Source organism: Pseudonaja textilis, chromosome 3 (genome assembly GCF_049901715.1).
Source record: "Pseudonaja textilis isolate UNSWEBS1 chromosome 3, rPseTex1.2, whole genome shotgun sequence".
Taxonomy (NCBI): domain Eukaryota; kingdom Metazoa; phylum Chordata; class Lepidosauria; order Squamata; family Elapidae; genus Pseudonaja; species Pseudonaja textilis.
Window position 1 is genome coordinate 131,461,652 of NC_141992.1, and position 27,475 is coordinate 131,489,126.

The 27,475-nt window shown below is 40.4% G+C and overlaps 1 protein-coding gene across 2 annotated transcripts; it reads right to left on the bottom strand.

The window, feature by feature from the left end:
* Positions 1-913: 913 nt before the first annotated feature.
* On the bottom strand, positions 914-27,475 carry IRF4 (interferon regulatory factor 4). Of its 2 annotated transcripts, none has more exons than XM_087930778.1 (9): positions 27,327-27,475; positions 19,608-19,908; positions 16,806-16,992; positions 14,852-14,940; positions 13,357-13,498; positions 10,912-11,019; positions 8,424-8,774; positions 5,586-5,698; positions 914-3,529 (listed from the first exon to the last, which is right to left on the bottom strand). In XM_087930778.1, the coding sequence occupies exons 2-9, from the start codon at positions 19,863-19,865 to the stop codon at positions 3,386-3,388; spliced, it is 1,392 nt and encodes a 463-aa protein (XP_087786904.1). In that variant the 5' UTR covers positions 19,866-19,908; positions 27,327-27,475; the 3' UTR covers positions 914-3,385. The 2 variants fall into 2 exon arrangements, with proteins under 2 accessions (XP_087786904.1, XP_087786903.1); XM_087930777.1 differs by having other exon boundaries at positions 10,912-11,022.

Sequence of the window (27,475 nt, forward strand, 5' to 3'; positions counted from 1 at the left end):
TCTTCGCGAATATTGAGAACAAAAAATAATATTCGAAAAAGAGGAAGTGGTTTTTCCTGTGAAAAAGAAGCAAGGATAATATGCTGAACAGTCAATGAAAACATTTCTTCTAGCAGGACTGTAAAGTGATTTAACTTTCATTTAAAGGAATTCACATTTACAATGTCATTCTAATTTTATACTCTGTAGGCAATGGTGTTCTTCTTCTTCTCCCTTTTCCCTTCTTCCTCCTTCTTCCCTCTTCCTCCTCCTCTTCTTCTTCCTCCCTCTCCCTCTCCCTCTCCCTCTCCCTCTCCCTCCTCCTCCTCCTCCTCTTCTTCTTCTCCTTCTCCTTCTCCTTCTCCTTCTTCTTCTTCTTCTTCTTCTTCTTCTTCTTCTTCTTCCCTGAAAACTTTCTGAAGAGCCCTGATGGTGTTTCCCCCACCTCCGGGGCAATGACAACTGCTGATGTAAATAGCATGCCCATTTGAAAGATCAAAGGAAACCTATGCTCTTGCTACAATTATCTTATTTGAGGTTAATACTCGGGAAATATATTGCTCATAAAGAGCATACACAGCCACATTAACACCATATCTGCCTTATTACATATTTAATTGCATACATACGCACTTAATTTTCACTGAAGGAATAGTAAGCTTGTCTGGATACCAGCCATGATTTTCAGCAATAGGTTTGTCATACAACCACGTATATTTATAAAACTTACAGCATTGGTGTCTTCTGAGAAACTGTTCGATCTGGGCAAGGTTGTTGACCTCAACCAGATAATGTGTACAAAAAAAATATCTGCTTAATTTTCATTATATAATGCAATAATACTATGCAGATGCAGGAAGAAAGTGAACCTCAGAAGTCATATCAAAATTTAAAATGGAAGGGCAAGTTATGTATGAGTTATTTGAAAATAAGATTGTAAAAACTGGAACATTTTATTTATCAAACATAAATCTAAATCTTAAAAGTATGTACAGCATAATTATATTGCTTATACTCAATAAACATTTCTACCTTTATTTTATTCTGCATTTTCATAGTCTACCAAAAGAGAAATGAAAGCAGGAAGGTAAGGTACCTTTTTCTCACAGCTGAGGTTCCTATTTGATCATTTTCCACATATTTTTCTATTGACTTTTGCTCAACTTTTACAATCAAAATAAAAAGTATTCCTATTACTTGGTGTACTCAGTGCTATACACACTAAGTTTTATCATTGCAGTTGTAGGAATGTTTAATGTATTGTGAATTTTCCAAAGACTAAGATACAAAACAATTAATCCTCTACACGACCATTCATTTAGCAACTGTTTGAAATTATAAAAGTGAATTATGACTGGTCCTCACACTTATAACCATCACAGCATCCCCATCGTCACACGATCAAAATCTGGACGCTTGGCAACGGGCCTGTGTTTATAACAGTTGAAGCCTCTCTGGGATTATGTGATCAAGATTTGGGCTCTTCGTGACTGGCTTGTATGGTTCAGCATCTTGGGCTCCTGTGGTTCTCATTTATCGTTTTCCCAAAGAGATTCTAGTTGGAATCTTGACTTACTTATAAAGTAATAAAGGCAGGCTAAAAATTCAAAGTCAAGGCCAATGGAGGCTGTTACTTAACAACCATGATTCACTTAATGACCATGATGATTTAACAGAACAGAATTAACAGAGTTGAAAAGGACCTTGGAGGTCTTCTAGTCCAACCTCCTGCTCAGGCAGGAAACCCCACACCATTTCGGATAAATGGTTGTCCAATCTCTTCTTAAAAACTTCCAGTGTTGGAGAATTCACAACTTCTGGAGGCAAGTTGTTCCACTGGTTAATTGTTCTAACCGTCAGGAAATCACTTTTTATTTCTAGGTTGCTTCTCTCCTTGATTAGTTTCCACCCATTGCTTCTTGTCCTGCCCTCAGGTGCTTTGGAGAATAGCTTGACTCCCTCTTCTTTGGGGCAGCCCCTGAGATAATGGAACACTGCTATCATGTCACCACAGTCCTTCTTTTCACTAGACTAGACATACCTAATTCCAGCAACCAAGTTTTTAAGAAGAGATTGGACCACCATTTGTCTGAAATGATATAGGGTTTCCTGCTTGAGCAGTGAGTTGGATTAGATCGGGGTCTCCAACCTTGGCAACTTTAAGACTTCTGGACTTCAACTCCCAGAATTCCTCAGCCAGCAAAGCTGATGATCCCCAAGCTCCCTTCCAATTCTGATATTTGCTTAACAACTGTGGCAAGGAAGGTCATGAAATCAGGCGCAACTCACTTTAACAACCACATCACTTAGTGATGGAACTTCAGATCCCAATGTGGTCCTCAGTCAAGGACCACCTGCATTTAATAAACAAAAAATGTATGAACCAACTCCTCCGAGTCTAGATCAGGGGTGACAAACTCACATCATCTCAGCAGTGTCATGTGACATATCGGGACTTTCCCCCCCTTTGCTAAACCAGGCATGGGCGTGGCCAGAGCGTGACGCATCCAGCCCGCAAGCTGCAAGTTTGACAGCCCTGATCTAGATTGGTATTTGGTGAACTCACAGGTTTCATTTCAACTCGTCTTGCCCATTTCAATAACACCTATGTCACAGAATCACCCACAGGTCATGATTAAAATGTTTTTACATTTCTTCCTACTTCCTGGTTAGAACTGGGGTGGGGTGGTGGGGTGGGGAACGACATACACGTTTAATTTTTCAACTTCACTTTTCTAGACTTAAACCACTAAGAATGAAAAGCGCTCTTAACCATTTCTCATCCAATTAATTCAGCAATACAGTTGAGATGTATAATGCAGATTAGCCTTGTACAACTTGTCAGACAAAGCAAGCCATATGCAGCATGTTAATCAAATGGCATTGCTAACATGAACTCACTCATTACAGTTAGACTTTTTCAAAGATTGGGAGTGAGGCTGTAGGACTGAAGTTGAGAAGAACCAGTGAGCCTGAGTTTCATCCTATATAGTGCATAAATGACTGCATTGTCCCTAGTATACTAACACAGCATTGCTTATCTTCCTGAGAACTGTCCCAAAGGTGCTTTTTCAAGAGGCAACTGGACTTCCTGGTTTTTTCATGAAGACGGTTTTCTTCTCATCCAAGAAACTTCTTCAGCTCTGGAGTAATAAGCATATTACTGTATGCATAGAGAGAAAGCCATAATCGCATGGCTAAAGTCATGTGTACTTAAATCAAGGTATTTTCACAGATCACTCAGGGTTCTAGATTCTTACACTGACGGTATCCCTTCCATGTACATTTCCAGTTGGTGATGATTTCTCAGGAAAATTCAAAGCACTGGTGCCCATCCTTTAGCTGTGATCCAAAGTACTTTGCCTTCCGTTTACCTCCTAAAATGTAGATTTCAGTGTTCCTGTGTTTATTCCTGAACAGAGGAATGGTGGATGGATCTATGATAATCTTCTGAAGTGGTTATTTGTTCTGATATATCGTAGCCTCTCAGGAAAGGTCCGGTGTTTTGCTGTGCAAAGTAGTACAGCTGCCTAGCAAACACTGGTTCAACCTTAACAAATCAGAAAACGAATGAGTTGAAATGGTGATTACTGGAATAATATTGTTCTGAAATTTTATTTTATCAATTTCGGAGCTAACAGCAATTCATAAAAATCTCACCCTATGTATACAAACGAATAGCTTGCCAAAACAAAGAGAATGTATCTGCTATCATGATAACAAGTAGATACACAATAGTTCTGGCAAATTTCAATATAAAATATATAGGGTTAAGAAAGCAATGTGGTATATTTTTTTTCTCTTGTATATTTCTAATCTAATATCAATGAATGAAAACAATAGCAAATGATTATCTGATTTAAATGCTCTGCATTAGCTTATAATTAGATTGTATTTGTTTTTCAAGGATATGACCCAAGGAGGAAGAGAATTGGCAATGCAGAGCCATTACCATCCTCTAAATTGGGTGGGGGACAAATGGTGAACCATAGCTTGTGATATCTTGAGAAAAAAAAAACAACCACCCTGTGATTTATCTACTTGCAACTGACATTAGTGTGCAAGTACAGGCTGGAATTTGCAGATACATTTTAGCATTATTTCCTCATTGTACTGTGTTCTGGGTATCTATGACCAAACTCTTCCACAACAATGTATCTGCTGTTCCACTTCGTTTTTCTTCCCAGTCTTCTGGGGAGTAGTTTAATGTCCATAGTGACATTTCTGGAATGAAGGATTAGACTCCTTGCAGTCACATGCATGTATGTGGTGGTTCCAGCTCAAGTAGACTGACTTCAAACCTTTGTGTTGGTGGTGGGGATTTGATTTTGCCATTTTGTTTTTAATGGAAGTGCTTAAACAATATTGACCAAAGAGGATGAAAACAGCTCAACTAGGACTGTCATTAATCTACTGTGTCAGGGGTTCATTTGCTGAATGACAGCATTAGCAGTGACTATTGTCAACACATGCTCGGTTTGCTACACAAACATAATCATGCACCCTTAACATATTGTTTGGACTCACAAATTGTAAAATAGAATGTATGTCTGACACGAATGCAGTTAAAATAAATTAAATAAATAGAGAATTCACTTTTTGATGGCTCGTCGCACAGTCAGCCAGATGTTCAGATGGGATTCGACATTTTTATCCACCTATCAAGTCCTTCCAAAGGACTCAGGAGAGGCAAATGTTGATGTTTTATGATCTTAGAAGTATCATTGCAGGATGCAAGCTGTTCCAAGTAAAGCTGCCTTTTGCAATTGACTGATGGTGAATTTGTCAAGGCCAATGGATGTTCAGCTGATACTTCAATTGCTTGGGGATTGCATCAAAGGCACCGTTTTATTATTTTTATTATTAATATAAATTTAGGGGACATACCTAAGCTAGCATCTGGATTATAGTGAAATTGTTTAATCTGTTTGCAAATTGCAAATTCACACACACACACACACACACACACACACACACACACACACACACACCAAAGGTCAAGTGATTCTAAAAGGATTGGCTTGTTATTCTAACCTTATATATTCTTTATTAAGCTATTCATTATTAATTTATTAACCTATTCAAAATTCTTTTTATGGAAAATGTTAACAATAAAGCAATCTAAATTTGGTGATTTCCAATAGTGCAGTTTGGATTTGTAAGTAAATCAGCTGCAAGCTCAAACAGAGCGTGGGATATATAAGTTCCATGTAAGGAGATTGGATTTTTGCTGCTGATTTATTAACTGAAATATGTTTCTAAACATATGTTTAGCATTCACTAAAAGTGAAGATACAATTGTCAATTAGATAGGAATTAATATTGCAGGTTGTGTGGCAGTATAATCAAAGAAATTGTGATTATATTGTCAAGCAATCTTAGTTATTTAAACCTGTAGCATTGGCTTGAGGTTGACCTGATGGTTTAAGAAGAGCTGAACATTTCTGAAACTGAAAATTATTTGTATTCTACATATCGATTGATCAAGCATTTCAATATCGTAAAACAATTTCATAAAGCACTTAGTCTCAGTCCCCTACTTTCTTATTAGCCATGCCTTTAGCATTTATATACTGTATTACATAAATCATTTAGCATATACTTACATGGGCTGTAATTTGTTTTCTCTGTCTTTGTGGATCAGGAAACTCTTCTCCAAAACATAATACAATCTGGAATCTAGGTAATGGACGCCCATGGTGGGCAAATATTTGTAGTTCTAGAAAACAAACAGAAATATTATACTTTGGAGGCTAAATTTAGGACAGTGGTGCAATAATGCATGAAAAATCATCCTACACAGATTCATCAAAGTTTTTTTTAAAGAACCCTATTATCTACCTGTGTTTGAAACAAATAGATAATCCAGTTTCAGTTTGTTTTTCCTTCTATCTTTAAAAAAATATTACAGTTTGCTTCATCTAATATGATTTCAAGACAATACACAATAATATAAAGTATCAATTTTGTTTTATACTGCACTTCCTCCCCCCAAAAAGCCAAATAGCTTATAAAAAGAATAAAACATCCTATAGTGCTTACAGATAGATAAAATAAACTTAATAAAATCCTTAGAGAATGCCACAATTAAAACAATTTCATTCTTTAAATTCACGTTCTTCAAAATCGCTATTGTAGCCAGTTAATGCATAAAGTTCTAGGCTAAAGGCAAGATAGAATCAATAACACTATTTAAAAGATTACATAACATCCAACAATCACACTAATAGCCTTTTTTAATAAGGCAGTTTGGGCAATTATAGATGTAAGAACAGAGCTTCAAGTAGGTTATGAAGTGGGTACAGTACCAGGCATATATTTTCAGCAAGGTATCCCAATTCTTTGTGACTCTGATAACAAAGACACCAAGAATTCAGTAATTGTAATAATATGCTTTATACGGGAAGAAAGAACCTTGTAGATATGTACAATTTTAAGAGAATGAGATCCTTGAATTTAGTCAAGAATTAATAGGTAATACTGGGTAATTGGTTTAGAATTATGTGCTATAGTTACATTTTTGGCTGCCCAATTGTGCACTTAGGTGAAGTTTATGAAAAATGTTCACAGGCACAAACACATTGCAATAAATTTCAAATTAACAGATCGTGAATAATCAAGACAAGATTTTAATTCTAAAGACAGCAGAAGCTAGCAATCCATTATTGAATTTAACTGGTCTTCTAGTGGCAAAATTAGATCTAGGAACATACCTAAAATAAGAATTCCTAACTATATCTTAAAACAGTGGAACTCGGCTGCTACAGATTGAAGAACTATCTGTTTGGAGTTATATTCTCATCAGCATTCAGCTCAGAGGCATCCACAGGTGATGGAGGACAAACGGAGTGAATGACCAAATTATTAACCCATTATTATGACCAAAATATTGCCCCTTTATTTCATATGTTCTGATGTCACATATATGTGTGAAAGGGACAGAGCTTGTATCCTGATGGCATCATGCTGCTGTTGTAATTTTGACTGAAGCTTTCAACACTGTGGACTTTTTAATTTAGCTGCATTATTTTGAACTGTTGGCAGTCATCTGGTTCAGTACTCAATGTAGGCACTAGTCCTTTTCTTTTTAATAAATTTTATATCAAAGAGTTCCAAAAGATAGGCCACAGCAGAAAATCAATTTCAAAAAAGACTAAGACTACGTTTATTGAGGTTGGTTATAACAGAATCTTGAAAGTCAGATTGTGCTAGATCTCCTTCTTAAATTCAGAGAATTATAGAGATGCCTGCCTGAGAAACATCCATATATTATCTCATAGATCTGGGCTTAAAAATGGTTCAGAGACTTCTGCCTAGATAAATAACAGTTTTTGTTCATCTCCATTAAGGTCATCCTCCTTGCTCTCTATGTTTATGCATTAATCTTGGCAAAAAATGACCAATAAAGTGAATCATAGTGAGAAAATGCAGACCACTATAGCAGAAGCAAGAGATCGGCTGTATTAAACTTCACAGAAAAGGGAGAAAATGAGGCCCACCACAATTATTTTTCTGTGGTAGCTACCTGTTCATTTAATAAAGTTTTAACTAAATCAAAAAGACTATGCTCAGAGAACATGTCTAATATAATATTTATCCAATTTTTAAAAATGAAAGTAACAACATACTTGTGTACAATAATATATATTGGGAAAAGGATTACATTCTGTTAATGCTAGAATCATCTATTTCTGGGGCATAATAAATCTTAATCAGGATAAGAAGTTTGCCATATCCCCAACAGAGCTGGGTTTTCCAAACAAAGCTCCAAATTCTAACCGTATTTTACAGTGGTGAGATTCAAAAAAAACTTACTAATGGTTCTGTGGGCGTGGCTTGATGAGCATGGTGTGGCTTGGTGGGCATGACTTGGTGGGCATGGCAGGGGAAGGATACTGTAAAATCTCCATTCCCTCCCCATTCCTGGGGGAAGATTACTGCAAAATCCCATTCTCTCCCTACCCCACTAACCTGATTTCCTGCTCAGTTCTCCTATACAGGGCAACAAAAGAAGCCCCAGCCAATCACTTGGGACTTGGGAGGAAGAGAATAGATGGAGGCGGGGCCAGTCAGAGGTGTATTTGCCGGTTCTCTGAACTACTCAAAATTTCTATTACCAGTTCTCTAGAACTGGTCAGAACCTGCTGAATACCACCTCTTGCATTGTACATCTAAATGAAAATCAATAAATATTTAAAACCCTGATGCCTTTTGAATGTATGTCTACTACCAAAGCAGAGAAGCTGGGGAAAGGGTTAACAGAGGCTGGATTTCAGATACTGTGGAAGCACAAAGGCTGGAGTTCAAAATTGATAGGATGGAGCAGCTGCAAATTCTGTGTGTGGTTATAGGAAGCCAATATTTGAAACAGCAAAAGAACCGATTTTAAAGTGAAAGTCTTAATTGCAAACACAAATGGTAGCTTATATTTCAAAAAAAATTACCTGATAAAAATTTCTGAGTATCAAAAAGCTTGCACGTCTGCTCTCTTTCCAGCTTGTTAGGCCGGTCACTGCAGAATGCCAGAGGCCCATCCCAATATATCCTGCTTTGACAAAGTCTCTTAGCATAGAGGCCATCGTGGGTCATCCAGAGAATTACTCCTCTTTCCAGAGAAAGCAATTTTTCAGTTGTTTTCCTCTGGTTATGATCTTCTGGATAAGGGAACGTAACTTGGTCCATGCCGGTGACTTCGTAGCTATGACCATGAGATATCCTACAGCCCTCAGGACTTGAAGTTGTGACTTCTTTTACAAGAGTTTCATGATAATACAAACAGATGTGCAATCGACAATCTGAAAACATATTTATGCAAAATTATTTTAACATTTGGTATTGGACAGCTGCATTTCCTATAGTTTAGGACTAGAGAGACAAGTTTTCATCCATTCCCGATTTATTGAACAAACATTATAGCAAAACCTATCAGAAACAGGTTCCATTCTGTTCAATGAAACTCTGAGGGGGCGGGGGGAGGCATAAGGCCATTTTCTGAATCTCAGGTTAACATTTACTGTGGAAATTATAATTATTTCTCCTTCAAAGATGCTATGATAGAGATTATAGCGGATAAAGAATAATTGCAGTAAGTAACATTTCGTTTTGGTATAATGAATTGTGTCAACTCAAAATACTGTGGCTTACTCAACAAATAGTTGTTAAGCATATATTGCATATTTAAGCATGAATCTAATGAATATTTGTGGGTGTAAATAACTACATGTTAAAAACTATTCTATAGAATATTTAATAAAGCTAACCACTGCTAAATGCAGTAATGCCAATAGGCCGTATTGTGTGATATTGGAGTATAATTTCTTGGTTTAATAAGAACCAAGCTATGGGCTCATTTATAGCACAGATGAAAAACTTAGCACTATCATGGCTTAAAGAAACATAGCCAAATAAAATATGTGTAGTATGAGAATAATCATAGCTTTTAAATACTGCTACAAAGTAAAAGTCCTAAAATCCCTGAAAAATGATTTCCTGATCATTCACCAACTGACCTCTTCAATAAATATCATTTTTCCCTGTTAAGCAGTAGTGTAAACAGCTATGAACTATATTCTGGGGAATAAGAAAAGATCTGTTTGTAAATTAAATTACTAAATTGCCAAGCAAAAGGAGATTATATTAGCTGGATTGCTTCAAAAACTATGGTAATCTAAAGAGTTCTGGACAAAATTGCATACCTAAGTAGGATCTTCACTTTCTGGTAGACTACAGAACAGAATTTGTATTTAATGAGATAATCAAAACATTATTTCTAGAATTATACACTTTAATATGCATCCTGTATAAATCATATTTATTTATATATTTTTTATATTTTATAATCCACTTGCTCCTACTAAAATCAGCTTGTAGAAGTTAATAGTATAAGACTAATAAATTACAAAATAATAATTACATTCATAAAATGCAACATAAAATGTACCAATAATACCAAATAATAGAATATCTTTTTTAAAAAATTACAAGCACAATCCAACCACCATCCATAGCACCAGTTTCCCTAAAAGGGGAAAATGGAGGTATACAATAGATTTTTAGCTTCTTCCTGAAGGGAACTAGTACATATAGTATGATCAATACTACAAGGGGAAGGGAATTCCACAAAGCAGGTGTCACTACGAAAAAGGCCCTTAGCCCTGTATATTCCAACTAAGTATTATTTCTGGCCATCAACCACAATAAGTCTTTTGAAGATTCCTGGTACTTCTAATCTGTAGTAAAACATAGTGTAATAAAATTCTCAAGCAACTTAATCTATAATTACAATTTTCACTCCCCTGCCCCACATTTATTTGCTTCTATCCTACCTTTATTATTTTTACAAATAATTCAAGGCAACGAACATATCCAGCACCCCTTCCTTATTTTCTCCATAACAACAGCCCTGTGAGGTAGATTGGGATGAGAGAATGACTGGCCCAGCTGGCTTTCATGGCTAAGGCAGGATTTGAACTCCCAGTCTCCTGCTTTCTAACTTGGTGCTTTAACCACCAGACCACATTTACTAGGCATTCCTATCTAAATTCTATTTGACATGCAGAGTGACTTTAAGACAGTTTTGAGGCCTGACAATTTTAGAGTCTATTTTTGACTCTGACAACTGCCTTGACTAGCCCCTGCAGTTTTCTTGGCAAGATTTTGAAAACTGTTTGCTATACCTAGCTTCTTAGGGATGAGAAAGTATGACTGGCCAAAGTTCATTTAGCAGACCTCCTGCCTAAGGTGAGACTAGAACTCATGCTAGAACCTATTGGCTCTCTTTCAAATAAATATGCATGTATTTATATACAGAAGAACAAATGCAGATGAATATTCACTATTTTCTTCTTCTAGGCTCATAGGGAAATATTTATGAGCATTTTTTTAAATCAGAAGTTCACTGTGATTTATTAGATTGTGATGGTGTATACATACCTGACAAGGGAAGAGCTTCAGTAGATCTGATGTTTCCCTCTATTGGGATGCCAGAAGTCTGCGTTTCAGGTGGTGCACAAGCATAAAAAGTCCCAGTTACTTGACAACCTACTTTCATACCAAAAAAAAAAAAAAGATTTTCAAAAAGCAAAATGAACACGACCGAACAGCCAATAACATTCAAAACTTTCATCTGCTAGATGGAAACAATTATCAGCATGTAATACTCTCACTCCTTTAAATATTTTTGATTGTTCATTCTTAAGTTTGATACATTTTCCTTATTAAATCTTCTTCTTTGGTGAATCATCTGAAAAAGTTCCCACTAACTGACTGTGTATAACCTCTATAAATCATAATGCTTTTATCCCATTGCACAATACTATGAAAACAGGAACTGAAGGGTTAGGTGATGGGAAGAGTGAAAAAATAGGGGTGCTTTATCCAGTTTAACTCATATTAGTATTACATTCATAACAAGATTGGATGAGTCTTCTCATTCTCTACTTTATCACAAATAATGGTTTTTGGACTGCTGAGATCTGCTTCAAAGATAATGATTTGCTTTATGAAAATTCTTTTAAGTTCAGGGGCTTCTGTCTTAGTATTTCAATCTAAATGAAATCAACTTGCATTAGTTTATTAGAATGCCTTAAGAGCGTATGCCAAAATTTGCTACCACACGTTGAAGGCCAATGAATAGAATAGAATTCTTCATTGGCCAAGGGTGATTAGACACACAAGGAATTTGTTTCCGGTGCATAAGCTCTCAATGTACATGCAACAATATAGAACGTTAACATTGTAAAATACATTCTTCATAAAACATTAGATACAATACTTAGTGATAGTCATGGATACTGAATAAGCAATCAATATAAATCATACTAAGATGCTAAGTAAACAATACAATTCGTAAGATATAAATCATAATGTAGGGTTTTTATAGAATTATATTCTGTCCATTCTGTATTTTTGCTGCAAACAAGTAGCTGGCCAAATTTAAAGTAAAGATATCCTGCCTCAGTTTATACGGTACATTCTTGTCATGGTTTTAGAGTTTAGCATATTGTATGAAGTCAGCACTTTTTTATCTAGCGTTGGCTGAGCACCAGGATGTTCACCTTAAATTATCATTTGTACTTTTCAAGTATTAAAGTGAAATTCTGAGAAAGCCTTGATTTTAATTACGGATAGATTGTAAATGCAAGGATTGGTGGCAAAATTTCTTTTCATCACCATCATAAGTGTCAATGGCTGCTAAACAAGGCAATTGCTAAATGAGAATTTCCTGTACTTGATGGATAATATGCAACCACTTTTCTATTTGCAATTCTTTCTTCTAGTGAAAGGAATCTCCATATTTGGGAAGTCAGAGTGATATTAATAGGTGTTCTGATAATGACAGATTTGTCTTATTCAAAAAAATTACGCTTTGATGCTCTGAGTGATAAATTCGGACTGCAAGTGTCCATTTTCTCCCACAGTAAAAGCAGATATCATAGCATCATTTTTTTCCAGAACCCAGGAAATCTGTACCTTACCCAATCCCCCATCAATCCCTTATCGCAAAATTTGCAAAGGTAGACTGCAACCATGGAGAATTTAAAGTGCATAAGTATACACCATTCAAAAAGAATTATAACATTTCATTAACATCAGTCAAAAAAATTGACAGGCAATTTATCAGTCACTGAAATCTATGCAGTTCAGAATTGCTTCATTTTTGTTGCACTCTGCCTAATGTTAGTTTATTTGTACTGCATTAAAATTGATCGGATTTGCTCATAAATAAGCATATAGAGATCAGACAAAGAAAGAAACAAAGCAGTATCTTTTGTCTATTTAGTTTTGTGCAACTTTTTCAGTTTATGGAGGTAAAGAATAGACTATTCTCAAGGTAACTAAAAACCTTGTTTACATTTGTAATTGGAAGTTGGCTGTTCTTCCTTATCTGCTTTGTTTTCTCTTTTATTTTCAATTTGCCTAGTAAAGCACTCCAATCTTCACTGAGAATATAAAATTTGTTTTATGCATTTAGTTATCTGCATAATACAAACCACACTTAACTGTTTTTAATAGATTTCAGGAATGCTAAACTATTCAAGTGATTTTACTTTATCTGCAATTTAATATAAAAGCACTTTCTTTAGTGTATCATAATATTCTTCTTTATACTGTGCCAATTTCTTGCAAATATAGGAACTGTGAGACACATAGAAAGTTCTGCCCTTACCAGAATTAGCTCCCTCATTTTAGTGGAGATGAAAACTTCACGCAAACCAAAGTATGCATGGAGTTCTACCTTCTGCTGAAGTAAACAAATCCAGTTTTTCTTTTCTTGGCTTGGATGCAGATGGAACCCTAAATCAGGAGCCGCTATTTATTTTGTAACTTAAATAAAAATGCCCTGTAGCTCTGTTGAGCACAATGAGAATTTCTTACCATTCTGACATGACGGGCCTTGCCAGTGATGATTACGAGGTGGAAAAGAGACACTTGTACACTGGTACGAAAGATCAGGATGGGACTGCTCTGGTACGTATTCCCTCCAGTTACGGTCATGAGGTACCATGTAGTTTGGAACCTGTGTATTTTATTAAAATAGCACGTGTCTTATTTTCAGCCATTTACTAAATTAATCAGTCATTTTCAGCTTTCTAATTAAATACGCTCTTCAGTATATCTGTAAAATGAAAACTCAGACAAACACAGTATTGAGCTTGTTTATATGTAATAAAGAGTTTCTGGAGAGACACAGTTATTGACATACAAGCTTATGGGTGTCTTTTCAAAAGTAAATCCAACTGAATTCAGGTACCTCTCTTCCTGGTAAATAAAATAGGATTAGAACTCTATTATTATCCTTTTACTTCCATCAGGCTTAAACACACGCATACACACATACACACACACACACATATACACCCCACTGAAACGGAATCCAGTTAATATCTCATATATCCAATGCAGTGAAGACTCAATGATTCCTGAAATTCATTATATGACTGGAGAGAATAAACCTGTGTTTTCCAGATGACAATGTTTCATGTCCTTCTCAAATGGTTGCTCTTTCTGTGAAGGCCCAGTTTACTGTAGATGTATTTGTAATGTACTAGTAGTTCTTGACTTGCGACCACAATGGTGCCCAAAATTGCTAAGTGAGACATTTGTTAAGTGAATTTTGCCCCGTTTCATGACCTTTCTTGCCACATTTGTTAAGTGAATCATGGCAGTTGTTAAGTCAGGAGCATGTTTGTTAATCCGGCTTCCTCATTGACTTTGCTTGTCAGAAGGTTGCAAAAGGTGATTCATACTGCAACCGTCATAAATATGAACCAGTTGCCAAGCCTCTGAATTTTGATCACGTGACTGTGGGGATCCTGCAATGATCTCAAGTATGCAAAACGGTCATAAGTCACTTTTTTCAGTGCTGTTGCAACTTTGAACAGTCACTAAACAAACTGTTATAAGTTGAGGACTATCTTTATGTGCAGTGTTTCACATAAATACAAATTTCAGGAAAAACACAAATTTCAGTGGAAATACAAGGGACTCAGAGGGGACTTTACACTTACAATGTATTGAATCTATAAAGTGAAAGCTGCTGACAATGAAGAATGTATTGATGCAGTTGAACTATTTATGCCATGAATACAACTGCACAAATTCAGTGCTCTTATTGAAAAGCAAAAATAAAATACTTCAGTTATATTTCTCTAGCAGAAGAAATGAAATGAAACATGCTAAGTGTTCTAATACTAATCAAAATCTATCACAAGAACACCTATAAAGTCGTTTGAAAATATCAGGTTATATTGGATATTTTTAGCCATTTGTTTTCATTCTTAACCGCATGGTACAAGGAAAGAAAGAAACATGGCATCTCTACCTTTTCATTCTCCAATATACAAAATTAAAATAAATGCAAGGGTCATACCTGAGGCTGTAGTGAAGAATATGCTGAATTCAGAGCGAAAGCGTTGTTCATAATCATCTGTGGATCTTCTATGCTAAGTTGTTTTGATCCTGTAAATTATTTGTAGACAGAAACAGAGTGATTTATAGAACTTTATAAAAAAGTAGCGTCTTGGGAGTATTTAAAAATGAAACCCCTATTGTTAATTTCTAGCAGAAATAATAGTTCAGGCCTCTTTATAGATACAAAGTTCATTTGTATTGTTAGGAAAAAAAGACAGAAATCTGAAAGTGTGCAAAGAGAAAACCTATATACATACATACACACAGACATACATAGATATATATAACTACCCTCATCACATTTGACAAAAAAAATCTGGTTGAGTATTCTTAGGTTTTGAATCCCAAATTTATTAAAACTCTGTTCACTCTTTCTTTTCCTTATATCTCTTTTCACATGCAAGGAACTAGTAGAGTCATGTATGTCCCCATAATGTCTTAGGGCTTCCAATCATCTTGGAAAGCTAAATTAATTAACTAGCAGAGTTAATTGGCTGACCTCCTGTTCCACTGCAATATTTTACAGTGCTTTCTGTGATCTGTGAATTGGGCGATTTTCTTCTCTTGGCAAATCCTGCTTCCCAAATTCTTTCTCCCCTCCCTCTTCCAGAAGCTGGAGGTTCTCCCCACTGTCTCTGATCCAAAAAAACTAAACAAGTTGAGATGAAAAGCAAGGATGAGGGTAGTGTGTTGGCTGACTTTTGGTTTTGGGGGGACCATTGGATATCTGGCTGGCCCAAAGAAATGAAAGGCATGGGTGAGGAGAACAGCAACAGAACATTGTACAGTCGCACAGAAATTATTATTATGGGGAGAGAGAGGTAAAGCTGGTGCTCATATGGAAGAGAAATAAGACTCCAAGTTTGAAAGGGGGAAAGTAGGTATTAACAGTAACAGTATAACAGAGCTGGAAGGGGGTTTGGAGGACTTCTTGTCAAAATCCCCTCCCTCCACTCCAGCGGGAGACCCTGTACCATTCCAGACAAATGATTATCCAATCTCTTCTTAAAAATCTCCAGTGTTGGAGCACCACTGATTAATTGTTCCCATCAGGAAATTTCCCCTTGGTTCTAGTCTGGATCTCTAGTTAATAAATTTCCATATCTTACTTCTTGTCCTGCCCTCAGGGGATGGAAAATAGGAAGGGGTGGGATTCAATTTTTTTAACAACTGGTTCTGTGGGCGTGGCTAAATTGGTGGGAGTGGCTTGGTGGTCATGTGACTGGGTGGGTGTGGCCAACTCAATATCACTCACATCGAGACACGCATCTCCTCGCCTGGCCTCTCATGACTGTGGGGATGCTGCAACAGTCATAAGTGTGAAAAATGGTCATAAGTCACTTTTTTCAGTGCCATTGTAACTTTGAATGGTCACTCCACCCAAGCAAAGTACTAGCAAAGGAGCGGGGGGGAAACTCCAGAGAAGTCTACTTCCAAGAACGTAATAAGGGTTAATGGAGAGGCAGATTCTGTAAGCAACCCCAGAATGTTTCCTTCCTGTCTCCCTTACAGGATTAGGCCAGTAATTTCTTCTAACAACCGGTTCTCCGAACTGCTTAGAATGTTAACAACAGGTTCTAGCGAATAGGTGCGAACTAGTAGAATCCCACCCCCTGAGAATAGGTCAACCCCTTCTCCTCTGACAGCCCCCCAAATATTGGAAGATTGCTATCAAGTTACCCACAGTCCTTCTCTTCTTTAAACTATAGTTCCTGCAACCCTTCATTGTATGATTTATCCACCAATCCCCTAATCATCTTTGTTGCTCTTGTCTACGTGCTTTCTAGATTATCAACAGCTTTCCTGTAGCTCTAGGCTATCAACTAGTGAGGAGTATCATATTCAAATCCACAATGAAGGATAAGCAGTGGCTGCCAGATGCTTTTTAAGCTTAGTTTAAGGTGCTGTCCTACCTTTTTTTGCTCCTTCTGGCACTATTCTATATACTTTATATGGATCCGATATGTCCAGTTGGCTTCTTTCAACCAGTTCTTCAAAATCATTGCTCTTGTTCAAAGCACAACGCAGCCTTGTCTTCCAAGTGGGAGGATCTGGTTTATCAATGCCTTCTCTGAACTTCCCTTTAAACAGAGCCCAGGCCTGAAAATATTTGCAGAAAGTGATCAAAAAAACAGAATCCTCCAGGACAATCTGTAGCATTAACAACAATAAGATAAGTATCACAACAATAAATATATTCCAAATAAAAAAATTCCTAGAATTATCATGGGGCAAGCTATGAGATTTATATTTTCCTTCTGGTAGTTCTGCTTAGATTCTAATTGTTAGTGAAGGTGTAAGACAAGCCTTGAGCAAATTTAGCAGTAATGAGACACAGGTTCAAAACATCTATGTCACTTCTATAAGAACTAGGTGGTGTGACAACTGAATATTTGTGATACATCCTTCACCACTTCACTTCAAGTTTTCCTTGTGGGGATATGGCAACTAAAGCAGGCACAGAAACCTTACGGTGTCTTCTATAAGTTGTGTAACATCTAAAACAACCTTGAACCCAGATGGCAGAAAGTAAAAACTATAATAGAGAGAAAACAATGTGTACTCAATAAACAAGTGTACTAATGTTAAATGTGATGGTTGAATAACTAAGGAGAAAGATTGTGCCATATGAATTCTACCAGTAGGGTATAGAGTCGCTTTAAAAAAAATACTTACTATTAAAAGTAATTAGCTAAACTCATTTTAGCAGAAATTTAACAGCATTGCTTCAGGTAATACTCCTCAATAACAATATAAACAAGGGAGTTTTAGAAATAAATTCTTACTAAACAGTTATGGTGCTTGCTGAAGTTAATGAAAAAGTCTGCAATCCTATTCAAAATTATACACAAGTCCAATTGATATCTATGGGATTAAAGTATATGCAACTGTGATGAGGCTTGCAGACCTAATGAATTAAGCCTTGGGGCAATTAATCAAATGAGAAAAAAAGAAATTATACAGCATGGTAGGAATCTGCCAAGTGTGACAGAAAAGCATTTTAGTTCAGCAACATCTAGGATGTAAGTTGAAGAAAGAAAATGGGATAGTATTGTCAGTAATTTAAGTTAAGGGTGAGATCTCCCAACTGGAACTATATGCAAAATAGCAACTCAGAAATAAGGGTGGATGCCCAGAGAGGATTAAGGAGCAAGGCAGTTTTAAGTGCATTGCAATCGAGGAATTTATTTTTAGCCGCAAAACTGAGCTCATGCCACATTCATACAAAACTCATACCTAGTCCCCTTCCCTCAAGCTTTATTCATTAAAACACCCTGATGTTGAAAGTGATGGAAGTACTATAAAGCCACCTGAAACTCAAAAATACTCAAATCTCAATCTATCTTTTTCTTGTGATTTCCATGACCTTTAGCTTATAAGAATTGCCCTAAAAAAAATTTTTTTTTCAGTTGCTCAATTTAGTATTTGGTGAGATTTTTTTTTTCTTGTTCTAGTGTATACTCTTGAACAGGTTGTAAATACAATTTGTGACAATACCCATTTTAAGCCTACAGCTTTGGAGAAGGTTTTGTTATATCGGGAAATGAATCTCACGAGTTTAGTGGATGGCATCTGGACGTAGACTTGAGAAACCTGGATTCAAATCCCATATAAGTCATTTAATTTATTGAGTATCCTTTGTTAGCATGCCTCTCAGGTCTTCTATCTTGTTGTGGAAACAAAAACTGGAGTCATTCTTTGGACACACTGAATTCACAACCATGCATGTCCATTGTTAGAGATGTGATTTCTCTTCACTGGAAAATGTGGTGTTTTATTATAGTACCAATGTTAGGAACATGTAGGATGAAATGAATCCTAGGTTTCAAGAATTAACTCTGATGATCTCACCATTATTACCAAGCTCCATCTTACCACCACAAGTAGATAAAAGCTGCAAGTCCCATAATCTCATAAGTGTTCCTCTCAGATAGAGTTAATAAGGAAAGCAATCATAAAACTGACTGGTATTGTCGACTCCAACCAATATCAGAATACCTCGCCTTTCTCTACAACATTCATTTTTGGGTGCAGGATGCACAAGATCCAGTTTGGGAGGGTAAAATACAGCATTTTATTATCCAGATTAAGTCTATTGAACAAAGACTATTCACCTACAAGATTAAGTCTATTGAACAAAGACTATTCCCAACCAGCCTTCCCAGACACCACCTTCTTAACGCTTTGAACTATAACTCCCATTTCCCCCTAATCAGAACAAAGTTGAGGCTACTACAGTGAGTTAGTAGTACTCACTACTACTTCTTGGGGTGGGGGGGCAAGCAGGAAGGGAAAACCTGTGAAAAGGGAGAAATCTGAAGCAGGTTCACCAAGACAAGAAAAAGAAAGGACAATTATAAAGAATGGGAAAAAATCAAGAACAAAACCCAGAGCGTAAATAAATTAATTTCAAGGGTAGCTTTCTGGGAATTTTTTTTAAAAAAACCCTGTGCTTTATAATAAAGAGCACAAGGTCACTGTAAAGGTAGCGGTAAGAACCAGCTTAGAGAAGAAAGCTGGGACCATTCTACACAGAGAGAGGGAGGGAGAGGGAGAGGGGCAGAGAGAGAGATCTCTGAGGGACATTGCCTCCAACTCCTACAAACAGGTGCCACCCGGCTCCTCCAACCGGCTTCCCTCAGTCCTACGAACTCAGATGGGTGCCCCATGGCGAGCGATTGATGGCGCGCCCCCTTCCCCTCTTTGAGGTGTACCTTGAAGAGAGCGGCGTCTTCCTCGCGGTTGTAGTCCTGCTTGCCCGCGTGCTTCCAGGGGATGCGAAAGATGCTCTTCTCCTCGTTCTCCCATACCAAGCCCGGGTACTTAGCGCTGTCAATCTGCTCGATCAGCCACTGCCGGAGTTTCCCATTGCCGCAGCTCACCGAGCTCATGCCGCCGCCTTCGATGCTGCTGCTGCTGCTGGTGCTGCTGCTGCTGGTGGTGCTGCTGGTGCCGCTGCCTTCTAAGTTCATACCAGGCGCCCCGCCAGATTCGGCTCCTCCTGCTCCTCCTCCCCTGACGAAGGAAGGAAGGGGTGGGGGGGAGAAGGAGAGTGTGAGCGGCCCCGCTCGGTCACGTGCGCCCGGGCGCGCACGTCAGTTCCAGACAAAAGTCCGCCGCGCTTTTCCCGCTCGCCGAGCCGCCGAGCTTTTTTCCACGCGGAGGAGGCGCACGCGAGGCAAAACCCCGGCGTCTCCGATTTACCGTTTCCAGGAAAAGCTCTCCCCGTTTCTGCCCTTCCCCCCGGTTCTTTGCTGGGCCGCCTCTTTCTCTGCGAGTGCGGCTTCAGTGAAAAACAAAACAAACCCTCGCCACACCAAAAAAAACCTCGCCCGCTTTCTGAGAGCGCTGAGGCTGAGAGGTTGTTGTGTGTCTGTGTGGGTTTGAACTTTGGGGTTCGAGACCAACAGGCTTCCTTTTACCTCAGAGGTCTCCAAACAGGGCAACTTTAAGACTTGAGGACTTTAACGTTGAAGTCCAACAAGTCTTAAAGTTGCCAAGTTTGGGGACTTCTGCTTACCTACAACAGCCTTTGAGCTTTTCGGGTTGGGGTTTACCGAACAAGCAGTTGGAGACGCCTGTCAGAATCCGTGCGCCTTAACGATTCACCGAGCGCGGCTTTTTCGGGGCCTGCAAGCCAGTCTGGGTGGAGCTGTTTAAGCACCAGGCTACGTAGAAACTCGGGAGGCCGCGAGTTCTAGTCCCGCCTTAAGCACCAAGCCAACTGGGTGCCAAAACTTGGGCCAGACCCCCCCACCCTCCTCTCTCTCAGCATTAGGAAAAAGGCAACAGCGGCAAACCACTTCGGAAAATCTTGCCAAGGAAAACTGGAGGGACGAGTCCAGGAATAAATAAATACTTTTTTAAAAAAACACCACCACCCTAATTTAGGTACCTCCTCTCCCCAAAAAAGCCAATCTGGAGAAGACCAACCCTTGAATCTTCTGACGCTTCTCGCCTGATTCTTAAATCGCCTGCTATAATACAACCCTGTGTAATGAGACGCGCCTGCACGCACAAACACCCAACAGAAGTCTTCAAATGAGTTGGTGGTTGGTGTGTTCCCCCACCCGCTATCCCTCTACACCAGAGGTCTCCAACCTTGGCACTTTAAGACTTGTGGACTTCAACTCCCAGAATTCTCCAGCCAGCTCTGCTGGCTGGAGAATTCTGGGAGTTGAAGTCCACAAGTCTTAAAGTTGCCAAGGTTGGAGACCTCTGCTCTACACTACAGCATAACCCCTCCCCCAACCAATCAATCAATGGTTCCATCGGCATCAACCCTCCTCCTCAGGTTAAGTTTTAACGGCTAGACCCGCAGCTGTTTGCCTCCTCCAGGTCCCTTCTTCCAGAAGGCTGCAGGGTTGACGGCCTTCCTTCAACCACCGGTTCCATCCCTACCTTCTCTCGCTCTCTATAGGACTAACTCGCCCTTTCCCCGAACGTCACTTTCTTCTCCGCATTTGCTTTCCCTTCCCTTCCCTCCTCTCTTTCTCTTTCTCTTCCAGGACGAGTACCTAACACACAAACACACACACACACCCCAAAAAAGCAAGCTCTGCCTTTCCGGGCATTTTCTGCTGAAATCCAGACTTTTTGCCCGCAAACCTGCCTCGAGGAGGCTTCGACGTACTCCTCGTCTATTAGTATCCGCCCCCCCGTCATAGTCCGAAGCACTGAGCACACCGTTCCCTCCTCTCCTGACACATACATACAACTTCCTCTTGACAGGCCTTGTTTGGCGCTAATTCTATCCAGAGACCTGTTGGTTGTTCCTTTTTACCCCCGGGAGCAAAACACCGCCCCTCTCTTTCTAACCCACCCCCTCGCCGCGTGACAGTTTCTTGCCTCCCACTCTTCGCCATTCCTCAGACGGAGCCCACTTTCTCTCTCTCTCTCTCTTTTCCCCCTCCCTCCTTCTCCCCTCCCCTCTTTTTCTCTCTCCCTCTTATTATCTCTCTTTCTCTCCCTCCCTCCCTCGCTCCTTCTCCTCTCCCCTCTCCTTCTCATTCTCTCTCTTCCTCTCTCTCCCTCTTTCTCTTCCTCTCATTCTCTCACACACTTTCGTTCTCTCTTCCCTTCGCTCCCTTTTTCTCCTTTTCCCTCCATCTCTCTTTCTCTCTCCCTCCCTCTCCTTCTCCTCTCCCCCTCTCCCTCTCTCCCTCTCTTTCTCTTCCTCTCATTCTCTCTCACACACTCTCGTTCTCTCTCCCCCTTCCCCCTTTTCTCCCTTTCCCTCTATCTCTCTTTCGCTCTCCCTTCCTAGATTTGCAGGTCGCCCTTCTCTCTTTTTTCACCCACCAGCCCCAGCCGCCGAGTCTCGGTACCTCTCTCTTCCCACGTACTCGCGCCCTGGCCTCTCTGCGGGGAAACTCCTCACATTTACCCGCCACAACGCCGGCCGTCAATGCCTGCCCCCACTCGTGTGGTTAGAAAAGAGGGGAAGGCGGCGGCGCTTCTGCCCGTTTTTTTTTCTTAAATTGCGCACCTCCGAAAGCGCCTCCGCGAGTCTCTTTCCCACTTCAGGACCCGTTTCCTCGCAAAGAGCCCGAGACTTTGGGGGGATTCTCCTCTGCGGCTTTAGCGCCTCTGCCCCCAGCAAGCTTCCCTTGGGGGCATTTCGGGCCGAATTCGGCCGAATTCGGCAGGATGAGAGTCAGGGCTCGCTCCGCTGCAGGAAAAAATGTGATCGGGCACGCACCATCTGGAGCGCATCTTTAGTGAGGCTGTGTCGACGAGGCAGTCCAGAAAGCCCCTCAGCCCGCCCTTCCCATCCGTAGACTCCAAGCACGAGGTTAGGGCGCGCCAGCCTTCCCCATCCCGCTCCTTGTCAAACGGGGTCCAAATCTTGGCGGGACGGCTGAAAGAGAAGAGACGTTGCTGTCTCTTCGAGGGATTTATACAAGCCCACGTGGCTACGGCTGCCGTATATAAAGCAACAAAACCCGGAAAGGGGGTGGGATTTCAAAGCAAAGCCTGTTTCAATGGACAGCTAGATACTTCGAAAACCTCGGTCTCCTCGTCTCCCCCCCCCCCCATCCCACGCCCGAGTCCATTCAAAGGAAATGTCTATCCGTGAACGTGGGAGGTTGCTCCGATCAAAGCTATAAGATTTTGGCCGTCTGAGCCGCCGGTGATGCTTTGATAGAGCCGCCTAACTTTGCGCCCTCAGGAAACGAAGGTGGCGGGCTTTATAGGAGGCGGCGGGCTCAACTTTACAGCGAAGGTATTATACAGTATTAAGGGAAGCCATCCTGGGAGTGGGGATCAACAGATAAGAAGAGGCTGCCATCCTGTATATTTATTTATTTATTTGACCCTAACTCTGTGGGCAAAATCGGGAGGGTGGGACAGCAGAAAGGAAAGTATGGATCCAGTTTTTTACACGGAGCTGGCAAAGACATCCCTAACGTTTGGGGGTATTTCAGTCCCCACGCTCTTAGTTTCGGCCTGGGGCTCATCACCTTCCCCACCCTGGGTGCTGCAGGTGCTGGATTTCACCTTCAGTAATCCCAGGCCTGACCGCTGGTGAATTGGGGGCTGGTTAATTCATTCGTCGGGAAGGAATTCAAATGGTCGTGAATTCCTGGTCTCTGAGGTGCTTTGCTGTGGATTTGGTTCCAAACCCCTTCAACCCAGAGATCTCCTTCTTTCCCTTCTAAAAGTTTTAAGTTCGCCCTGTGCCATACGGAGAAGGGAGAAAAGTTTCCAACAGAGCTCTTTGAGATAGAATCAAAACTCATCCGGCCCAACTTCGAGTCCAGTTTACTTCAGAGGTTCTGTTTCATCCAGCTAAAAAAAACATCCATAGCACCCTTACCTTCTAAACTAACTTCCTCGTCCCAGCATCTCCATAACTTCCATATGGACAGCGCTGGCTTGGGGAACATAGTTCCAGCGCATTTTTGGAAGACTTGGAGATAGAGGCACAGCTCTGTGTACCTGTGGATTTTCTTCCAGTTCAAAACTTTTCTCCAAAAGCATTCATACTGGGCTTACAAGAACCTCTCATTTTATGCTTGGGTGAACAAGAGTGACACCCCAACGTTATCCAGTGGACTCTATGGTCAAGTAGGAATTTGAACCTGACTACTCTGCACCCCAGTGGCACGGAAGCAAGGAAATAGCATGGATGTGTTCCGGTTCTCTATCAAACTTCCTACATCTAGTATCTCTCTTTCTGCCAGGCGTTATCAGACCATCCCAAGTGTTTTTTAGAAACCTATAAGCAGGGTTGGAAACCAATTGTTCTCTCTCAGCGTTTCAAGTAACCAATGAAGCCCCAAAGTGGACAAAATTAGTCATATATTCCACTAATTTATAGAACTCCGTTACAAAGCCAATGCTAGCCCTTGATCAGACTGATGCAATAGTGGCTACTGACAGAAACTGCCTCAAAAAACTGCCCAGATCTTACTTCCTGGGGGAAGACAATCATCTGTTTATTGATATTTCTGCTGCAAATAGCTGTCTCGACTAGGACCGATGCCTTTAAAAAGCAACTGGATTCCAAAAGCTGTTGGAGAGACTATGCTGTTTCATCACCTTCACCGGGCTTAATTATTGAGGGAGCTTTTCTATTTATTTTCAGAAAAAGGTTGGGAGATTCGAACTCTTTCATCAATATTCCTGAGTGTCTCCTGCCTCTTTCCCTGGTGGGAGGTAAAGTGGTAGCTCCTCTCTGGCTTCTTCAATGAAGAGTGGCTAGCCCCTGACTTTGCAACGGAGTTGTGTAAATTCATGGAATATATATGCCTGACTAAATAGACCATATATTCCAACTCCGAAACAATTGATTTCCAACCCTACTTATAGAAAACTTCTGGGTTTAATGGATGGCTGTCTGGCAGGAAAAAAAAATACTATGGTAGATGTAGGAAGACTGATAGAGAAGTATAAATCCATACTATTCTCCTTGCTTCAGCAGACGAAACCAAGCGAGATGCAAAAAGTGACACAACATAATTCCAGATTGGGATTCACCCTTTCCGCCAATAAACCTTTGGGGCATACCTGGGGAGGCGGGACCGAAAGAGAAGTAGAGAAGGGTAGAAAGCGCAGAAGCGATTAACAGAGGCTCTTCCTTCAATGAAATTTAGTCCTCTGCAGCGACTCGGTTATCAATAGGACGAACCTATTAAGTGAGGCTATTTAAATACTGCTTATTAAGTTTTAAATTACTGTCGATAGGATACACACACACACACACACCTTGTTCGCTGTGCAGATACATCAGCGAAAGCTGATGGCTCAGAATTAGTACAACCCTTGAAGATCCAGTTTCCCGGAAAGCGAGGACGGGGTGAATTACAAGGCAATACTGCATCCCTCTTTGGGCCAGTCGGGCTAAATTTTAGCCTAACGCAAGAAAATTTGGAGTGCCTCTTTCAACGGGCAGGGGGGCCTTTTGCGTAGCGGAATATGCAGGGAACTGTTCAAACCTGTTCCTTTCTCGGGATTCTGCAGTGGCTCAGAAAGTCAGTTCGCCAACAGAGGAGATTTAAACCAGTTGTATAGATTTGGCCATGAATGAACGTGTGTGCGGCGGGTGTGTAGTCTCCTCTCATGCTCCCCTCAACTCAACACGGGGGGGGGGGCTTAGTCTACACACAACGCCATATACACGGTGCCATGCCGACTTAGATTAGTGAAGGGTTAATTTTCCCCCCCACAGCCTCTCTACAAACTAGCAGGTTCCGGAATAACCTAGAATAAAAATGTAGCCCAAATTCCATCTTTTTTCAAGAAATTTTACAATCACCCTGCTTGCGTTTGAAAGAGGAAATAAGCAAATCTTGCCCTGATTAAAACTCCAGCCCTCAACCGTTATACATGTGAAGAAATAAGTCCCATTATTTTATGGGACTTAAGTTTATGGGCTCACTCGACTGAAATAGGCGTGCGGACTTGAGAGGATATCGTGCAGGCACATTGCTGCAACTTTCCAGATTCTGCTCGGCTTCAGGTGTAACGTGCAATTTCCTAACCAGCAAAGTTGGTTTAGAAACTACGAGGTCCGAACTCCAAAATAACCGGAGGTGGCCAAATTAGGAAAATTATCTTAAAAGAAGAGCGGGGGAACCAGACCATCACCACCATCATGAACAAGGTTCCCTTCGGCGAGTTGAAAATTAGATTTAAAACTGAGCAGAAATCCACCTCCGGGGGCGCAGATTTATCCCCACATGGACCAAGGCGGGCTTCATTTCTCTCCCAGGCTCTTCCCGCCGGCGCCCCTTCCCCTCTTTTTAATACCCCCCCCCCCCCACCAAGTTCGACAGTCTTGAGGTCACTAACGCCAGCAAGCTGGAGCGCCGTCCCTCCAGGCGACGTGGACTCCTCAGAGTAGTATCTACTCGGTTTCATTCATAAAACGCGACGCTGCAGAGCAAGGATGGGGAAGGGAGCGAAGCACGAAAGAAAGGTGTTGAAACAACTCGAAGGAAGCCGACGCTATTTTAGATTAGAACTTGGGATCTAGAGCCAAAGGGGGGGGGGAGAGAATAATTTCACACACACACACACCCGTACGAAATGAAACGACTGGTTTTTGGATGGACCACACGGCAGGTCTATAGTATGAATCTCTCTACAGCGCCGAGAAATGCTCTGTTTTTGGACCAAAGAAATGGTCGGCCATTCAAACTGAACAAATTGAATGAAATGTCCCTTCTACACACCAACTTCTCTCTGTCTCATTTTTAGTGCTTCTACGTTTCTTTTTTTCCCACCGCCTCTAGGGAAAAGAACGGAGAACCTCAACTATCGGAGTTGCAAACTATTTTGGAAATCTTCGGCTGGCCCCACCAGTATGGGATTTGAAATCAGGGCAAACTTTTTTTCTTTCTTGAAGAGTAAGGGGAATTATGAGTAAAATGCCTTTGGACGAAGAAATGAAGCAGGACCTTCCTTCTTCCCTTTTATGACCATTACCTGAAGTTAGGAAATTACTATGAACAGGAATTCCCACCGTCCCTGAGAGCACTTTCCTAAACTCAAGACGGAAAAGTTTAACTTTGTTTTGTTTTGCCTGATAACAGGTGAAGCCGCTAGTCCAATTCTGGGAAGAAGGGGTGGAAGAGATCCAGCAAAGAGATCGACAGTTAAAATATATTCTTTATATATTCCTGGAAGGGAACATTGGCTCACCATTGGATTTTCTCTCTTCAGTCACCAGTCCGTCCATTTTTTTTGCACGTTTTCCCAGTGCTGGGATAACAAGTCGCTCCTGAGAAAAGGCGCCGAGGTATTCCTGCGTTTCCTCGACGCTCCTTAGCATCTCACCAGGAATAACTCTTCGCGCCGTCCTCCTCCCCTGCCCCAACAGTCCTCATTTTGGCCGCCCCGTCTCGGGCTCTTCTCAAGAGACGATTTTTTCCCCCGGTCCCCACTCTCCCGATCCTAAATAGTGACAGAAAGTGAAGTCCCCTTACCTCCGTCTCTCGTTCTCCCTCTCTCTCTCTTTCTCACTTCCTTTCCAAATTCCGGGAACGCCGCTTTCTTAAAACGATTGAAGAATGGGGGGCAGAGAGGATGATGGGATCAGGTTTCAAATGAGAAAAAAACAAAATGAGTTAACGGA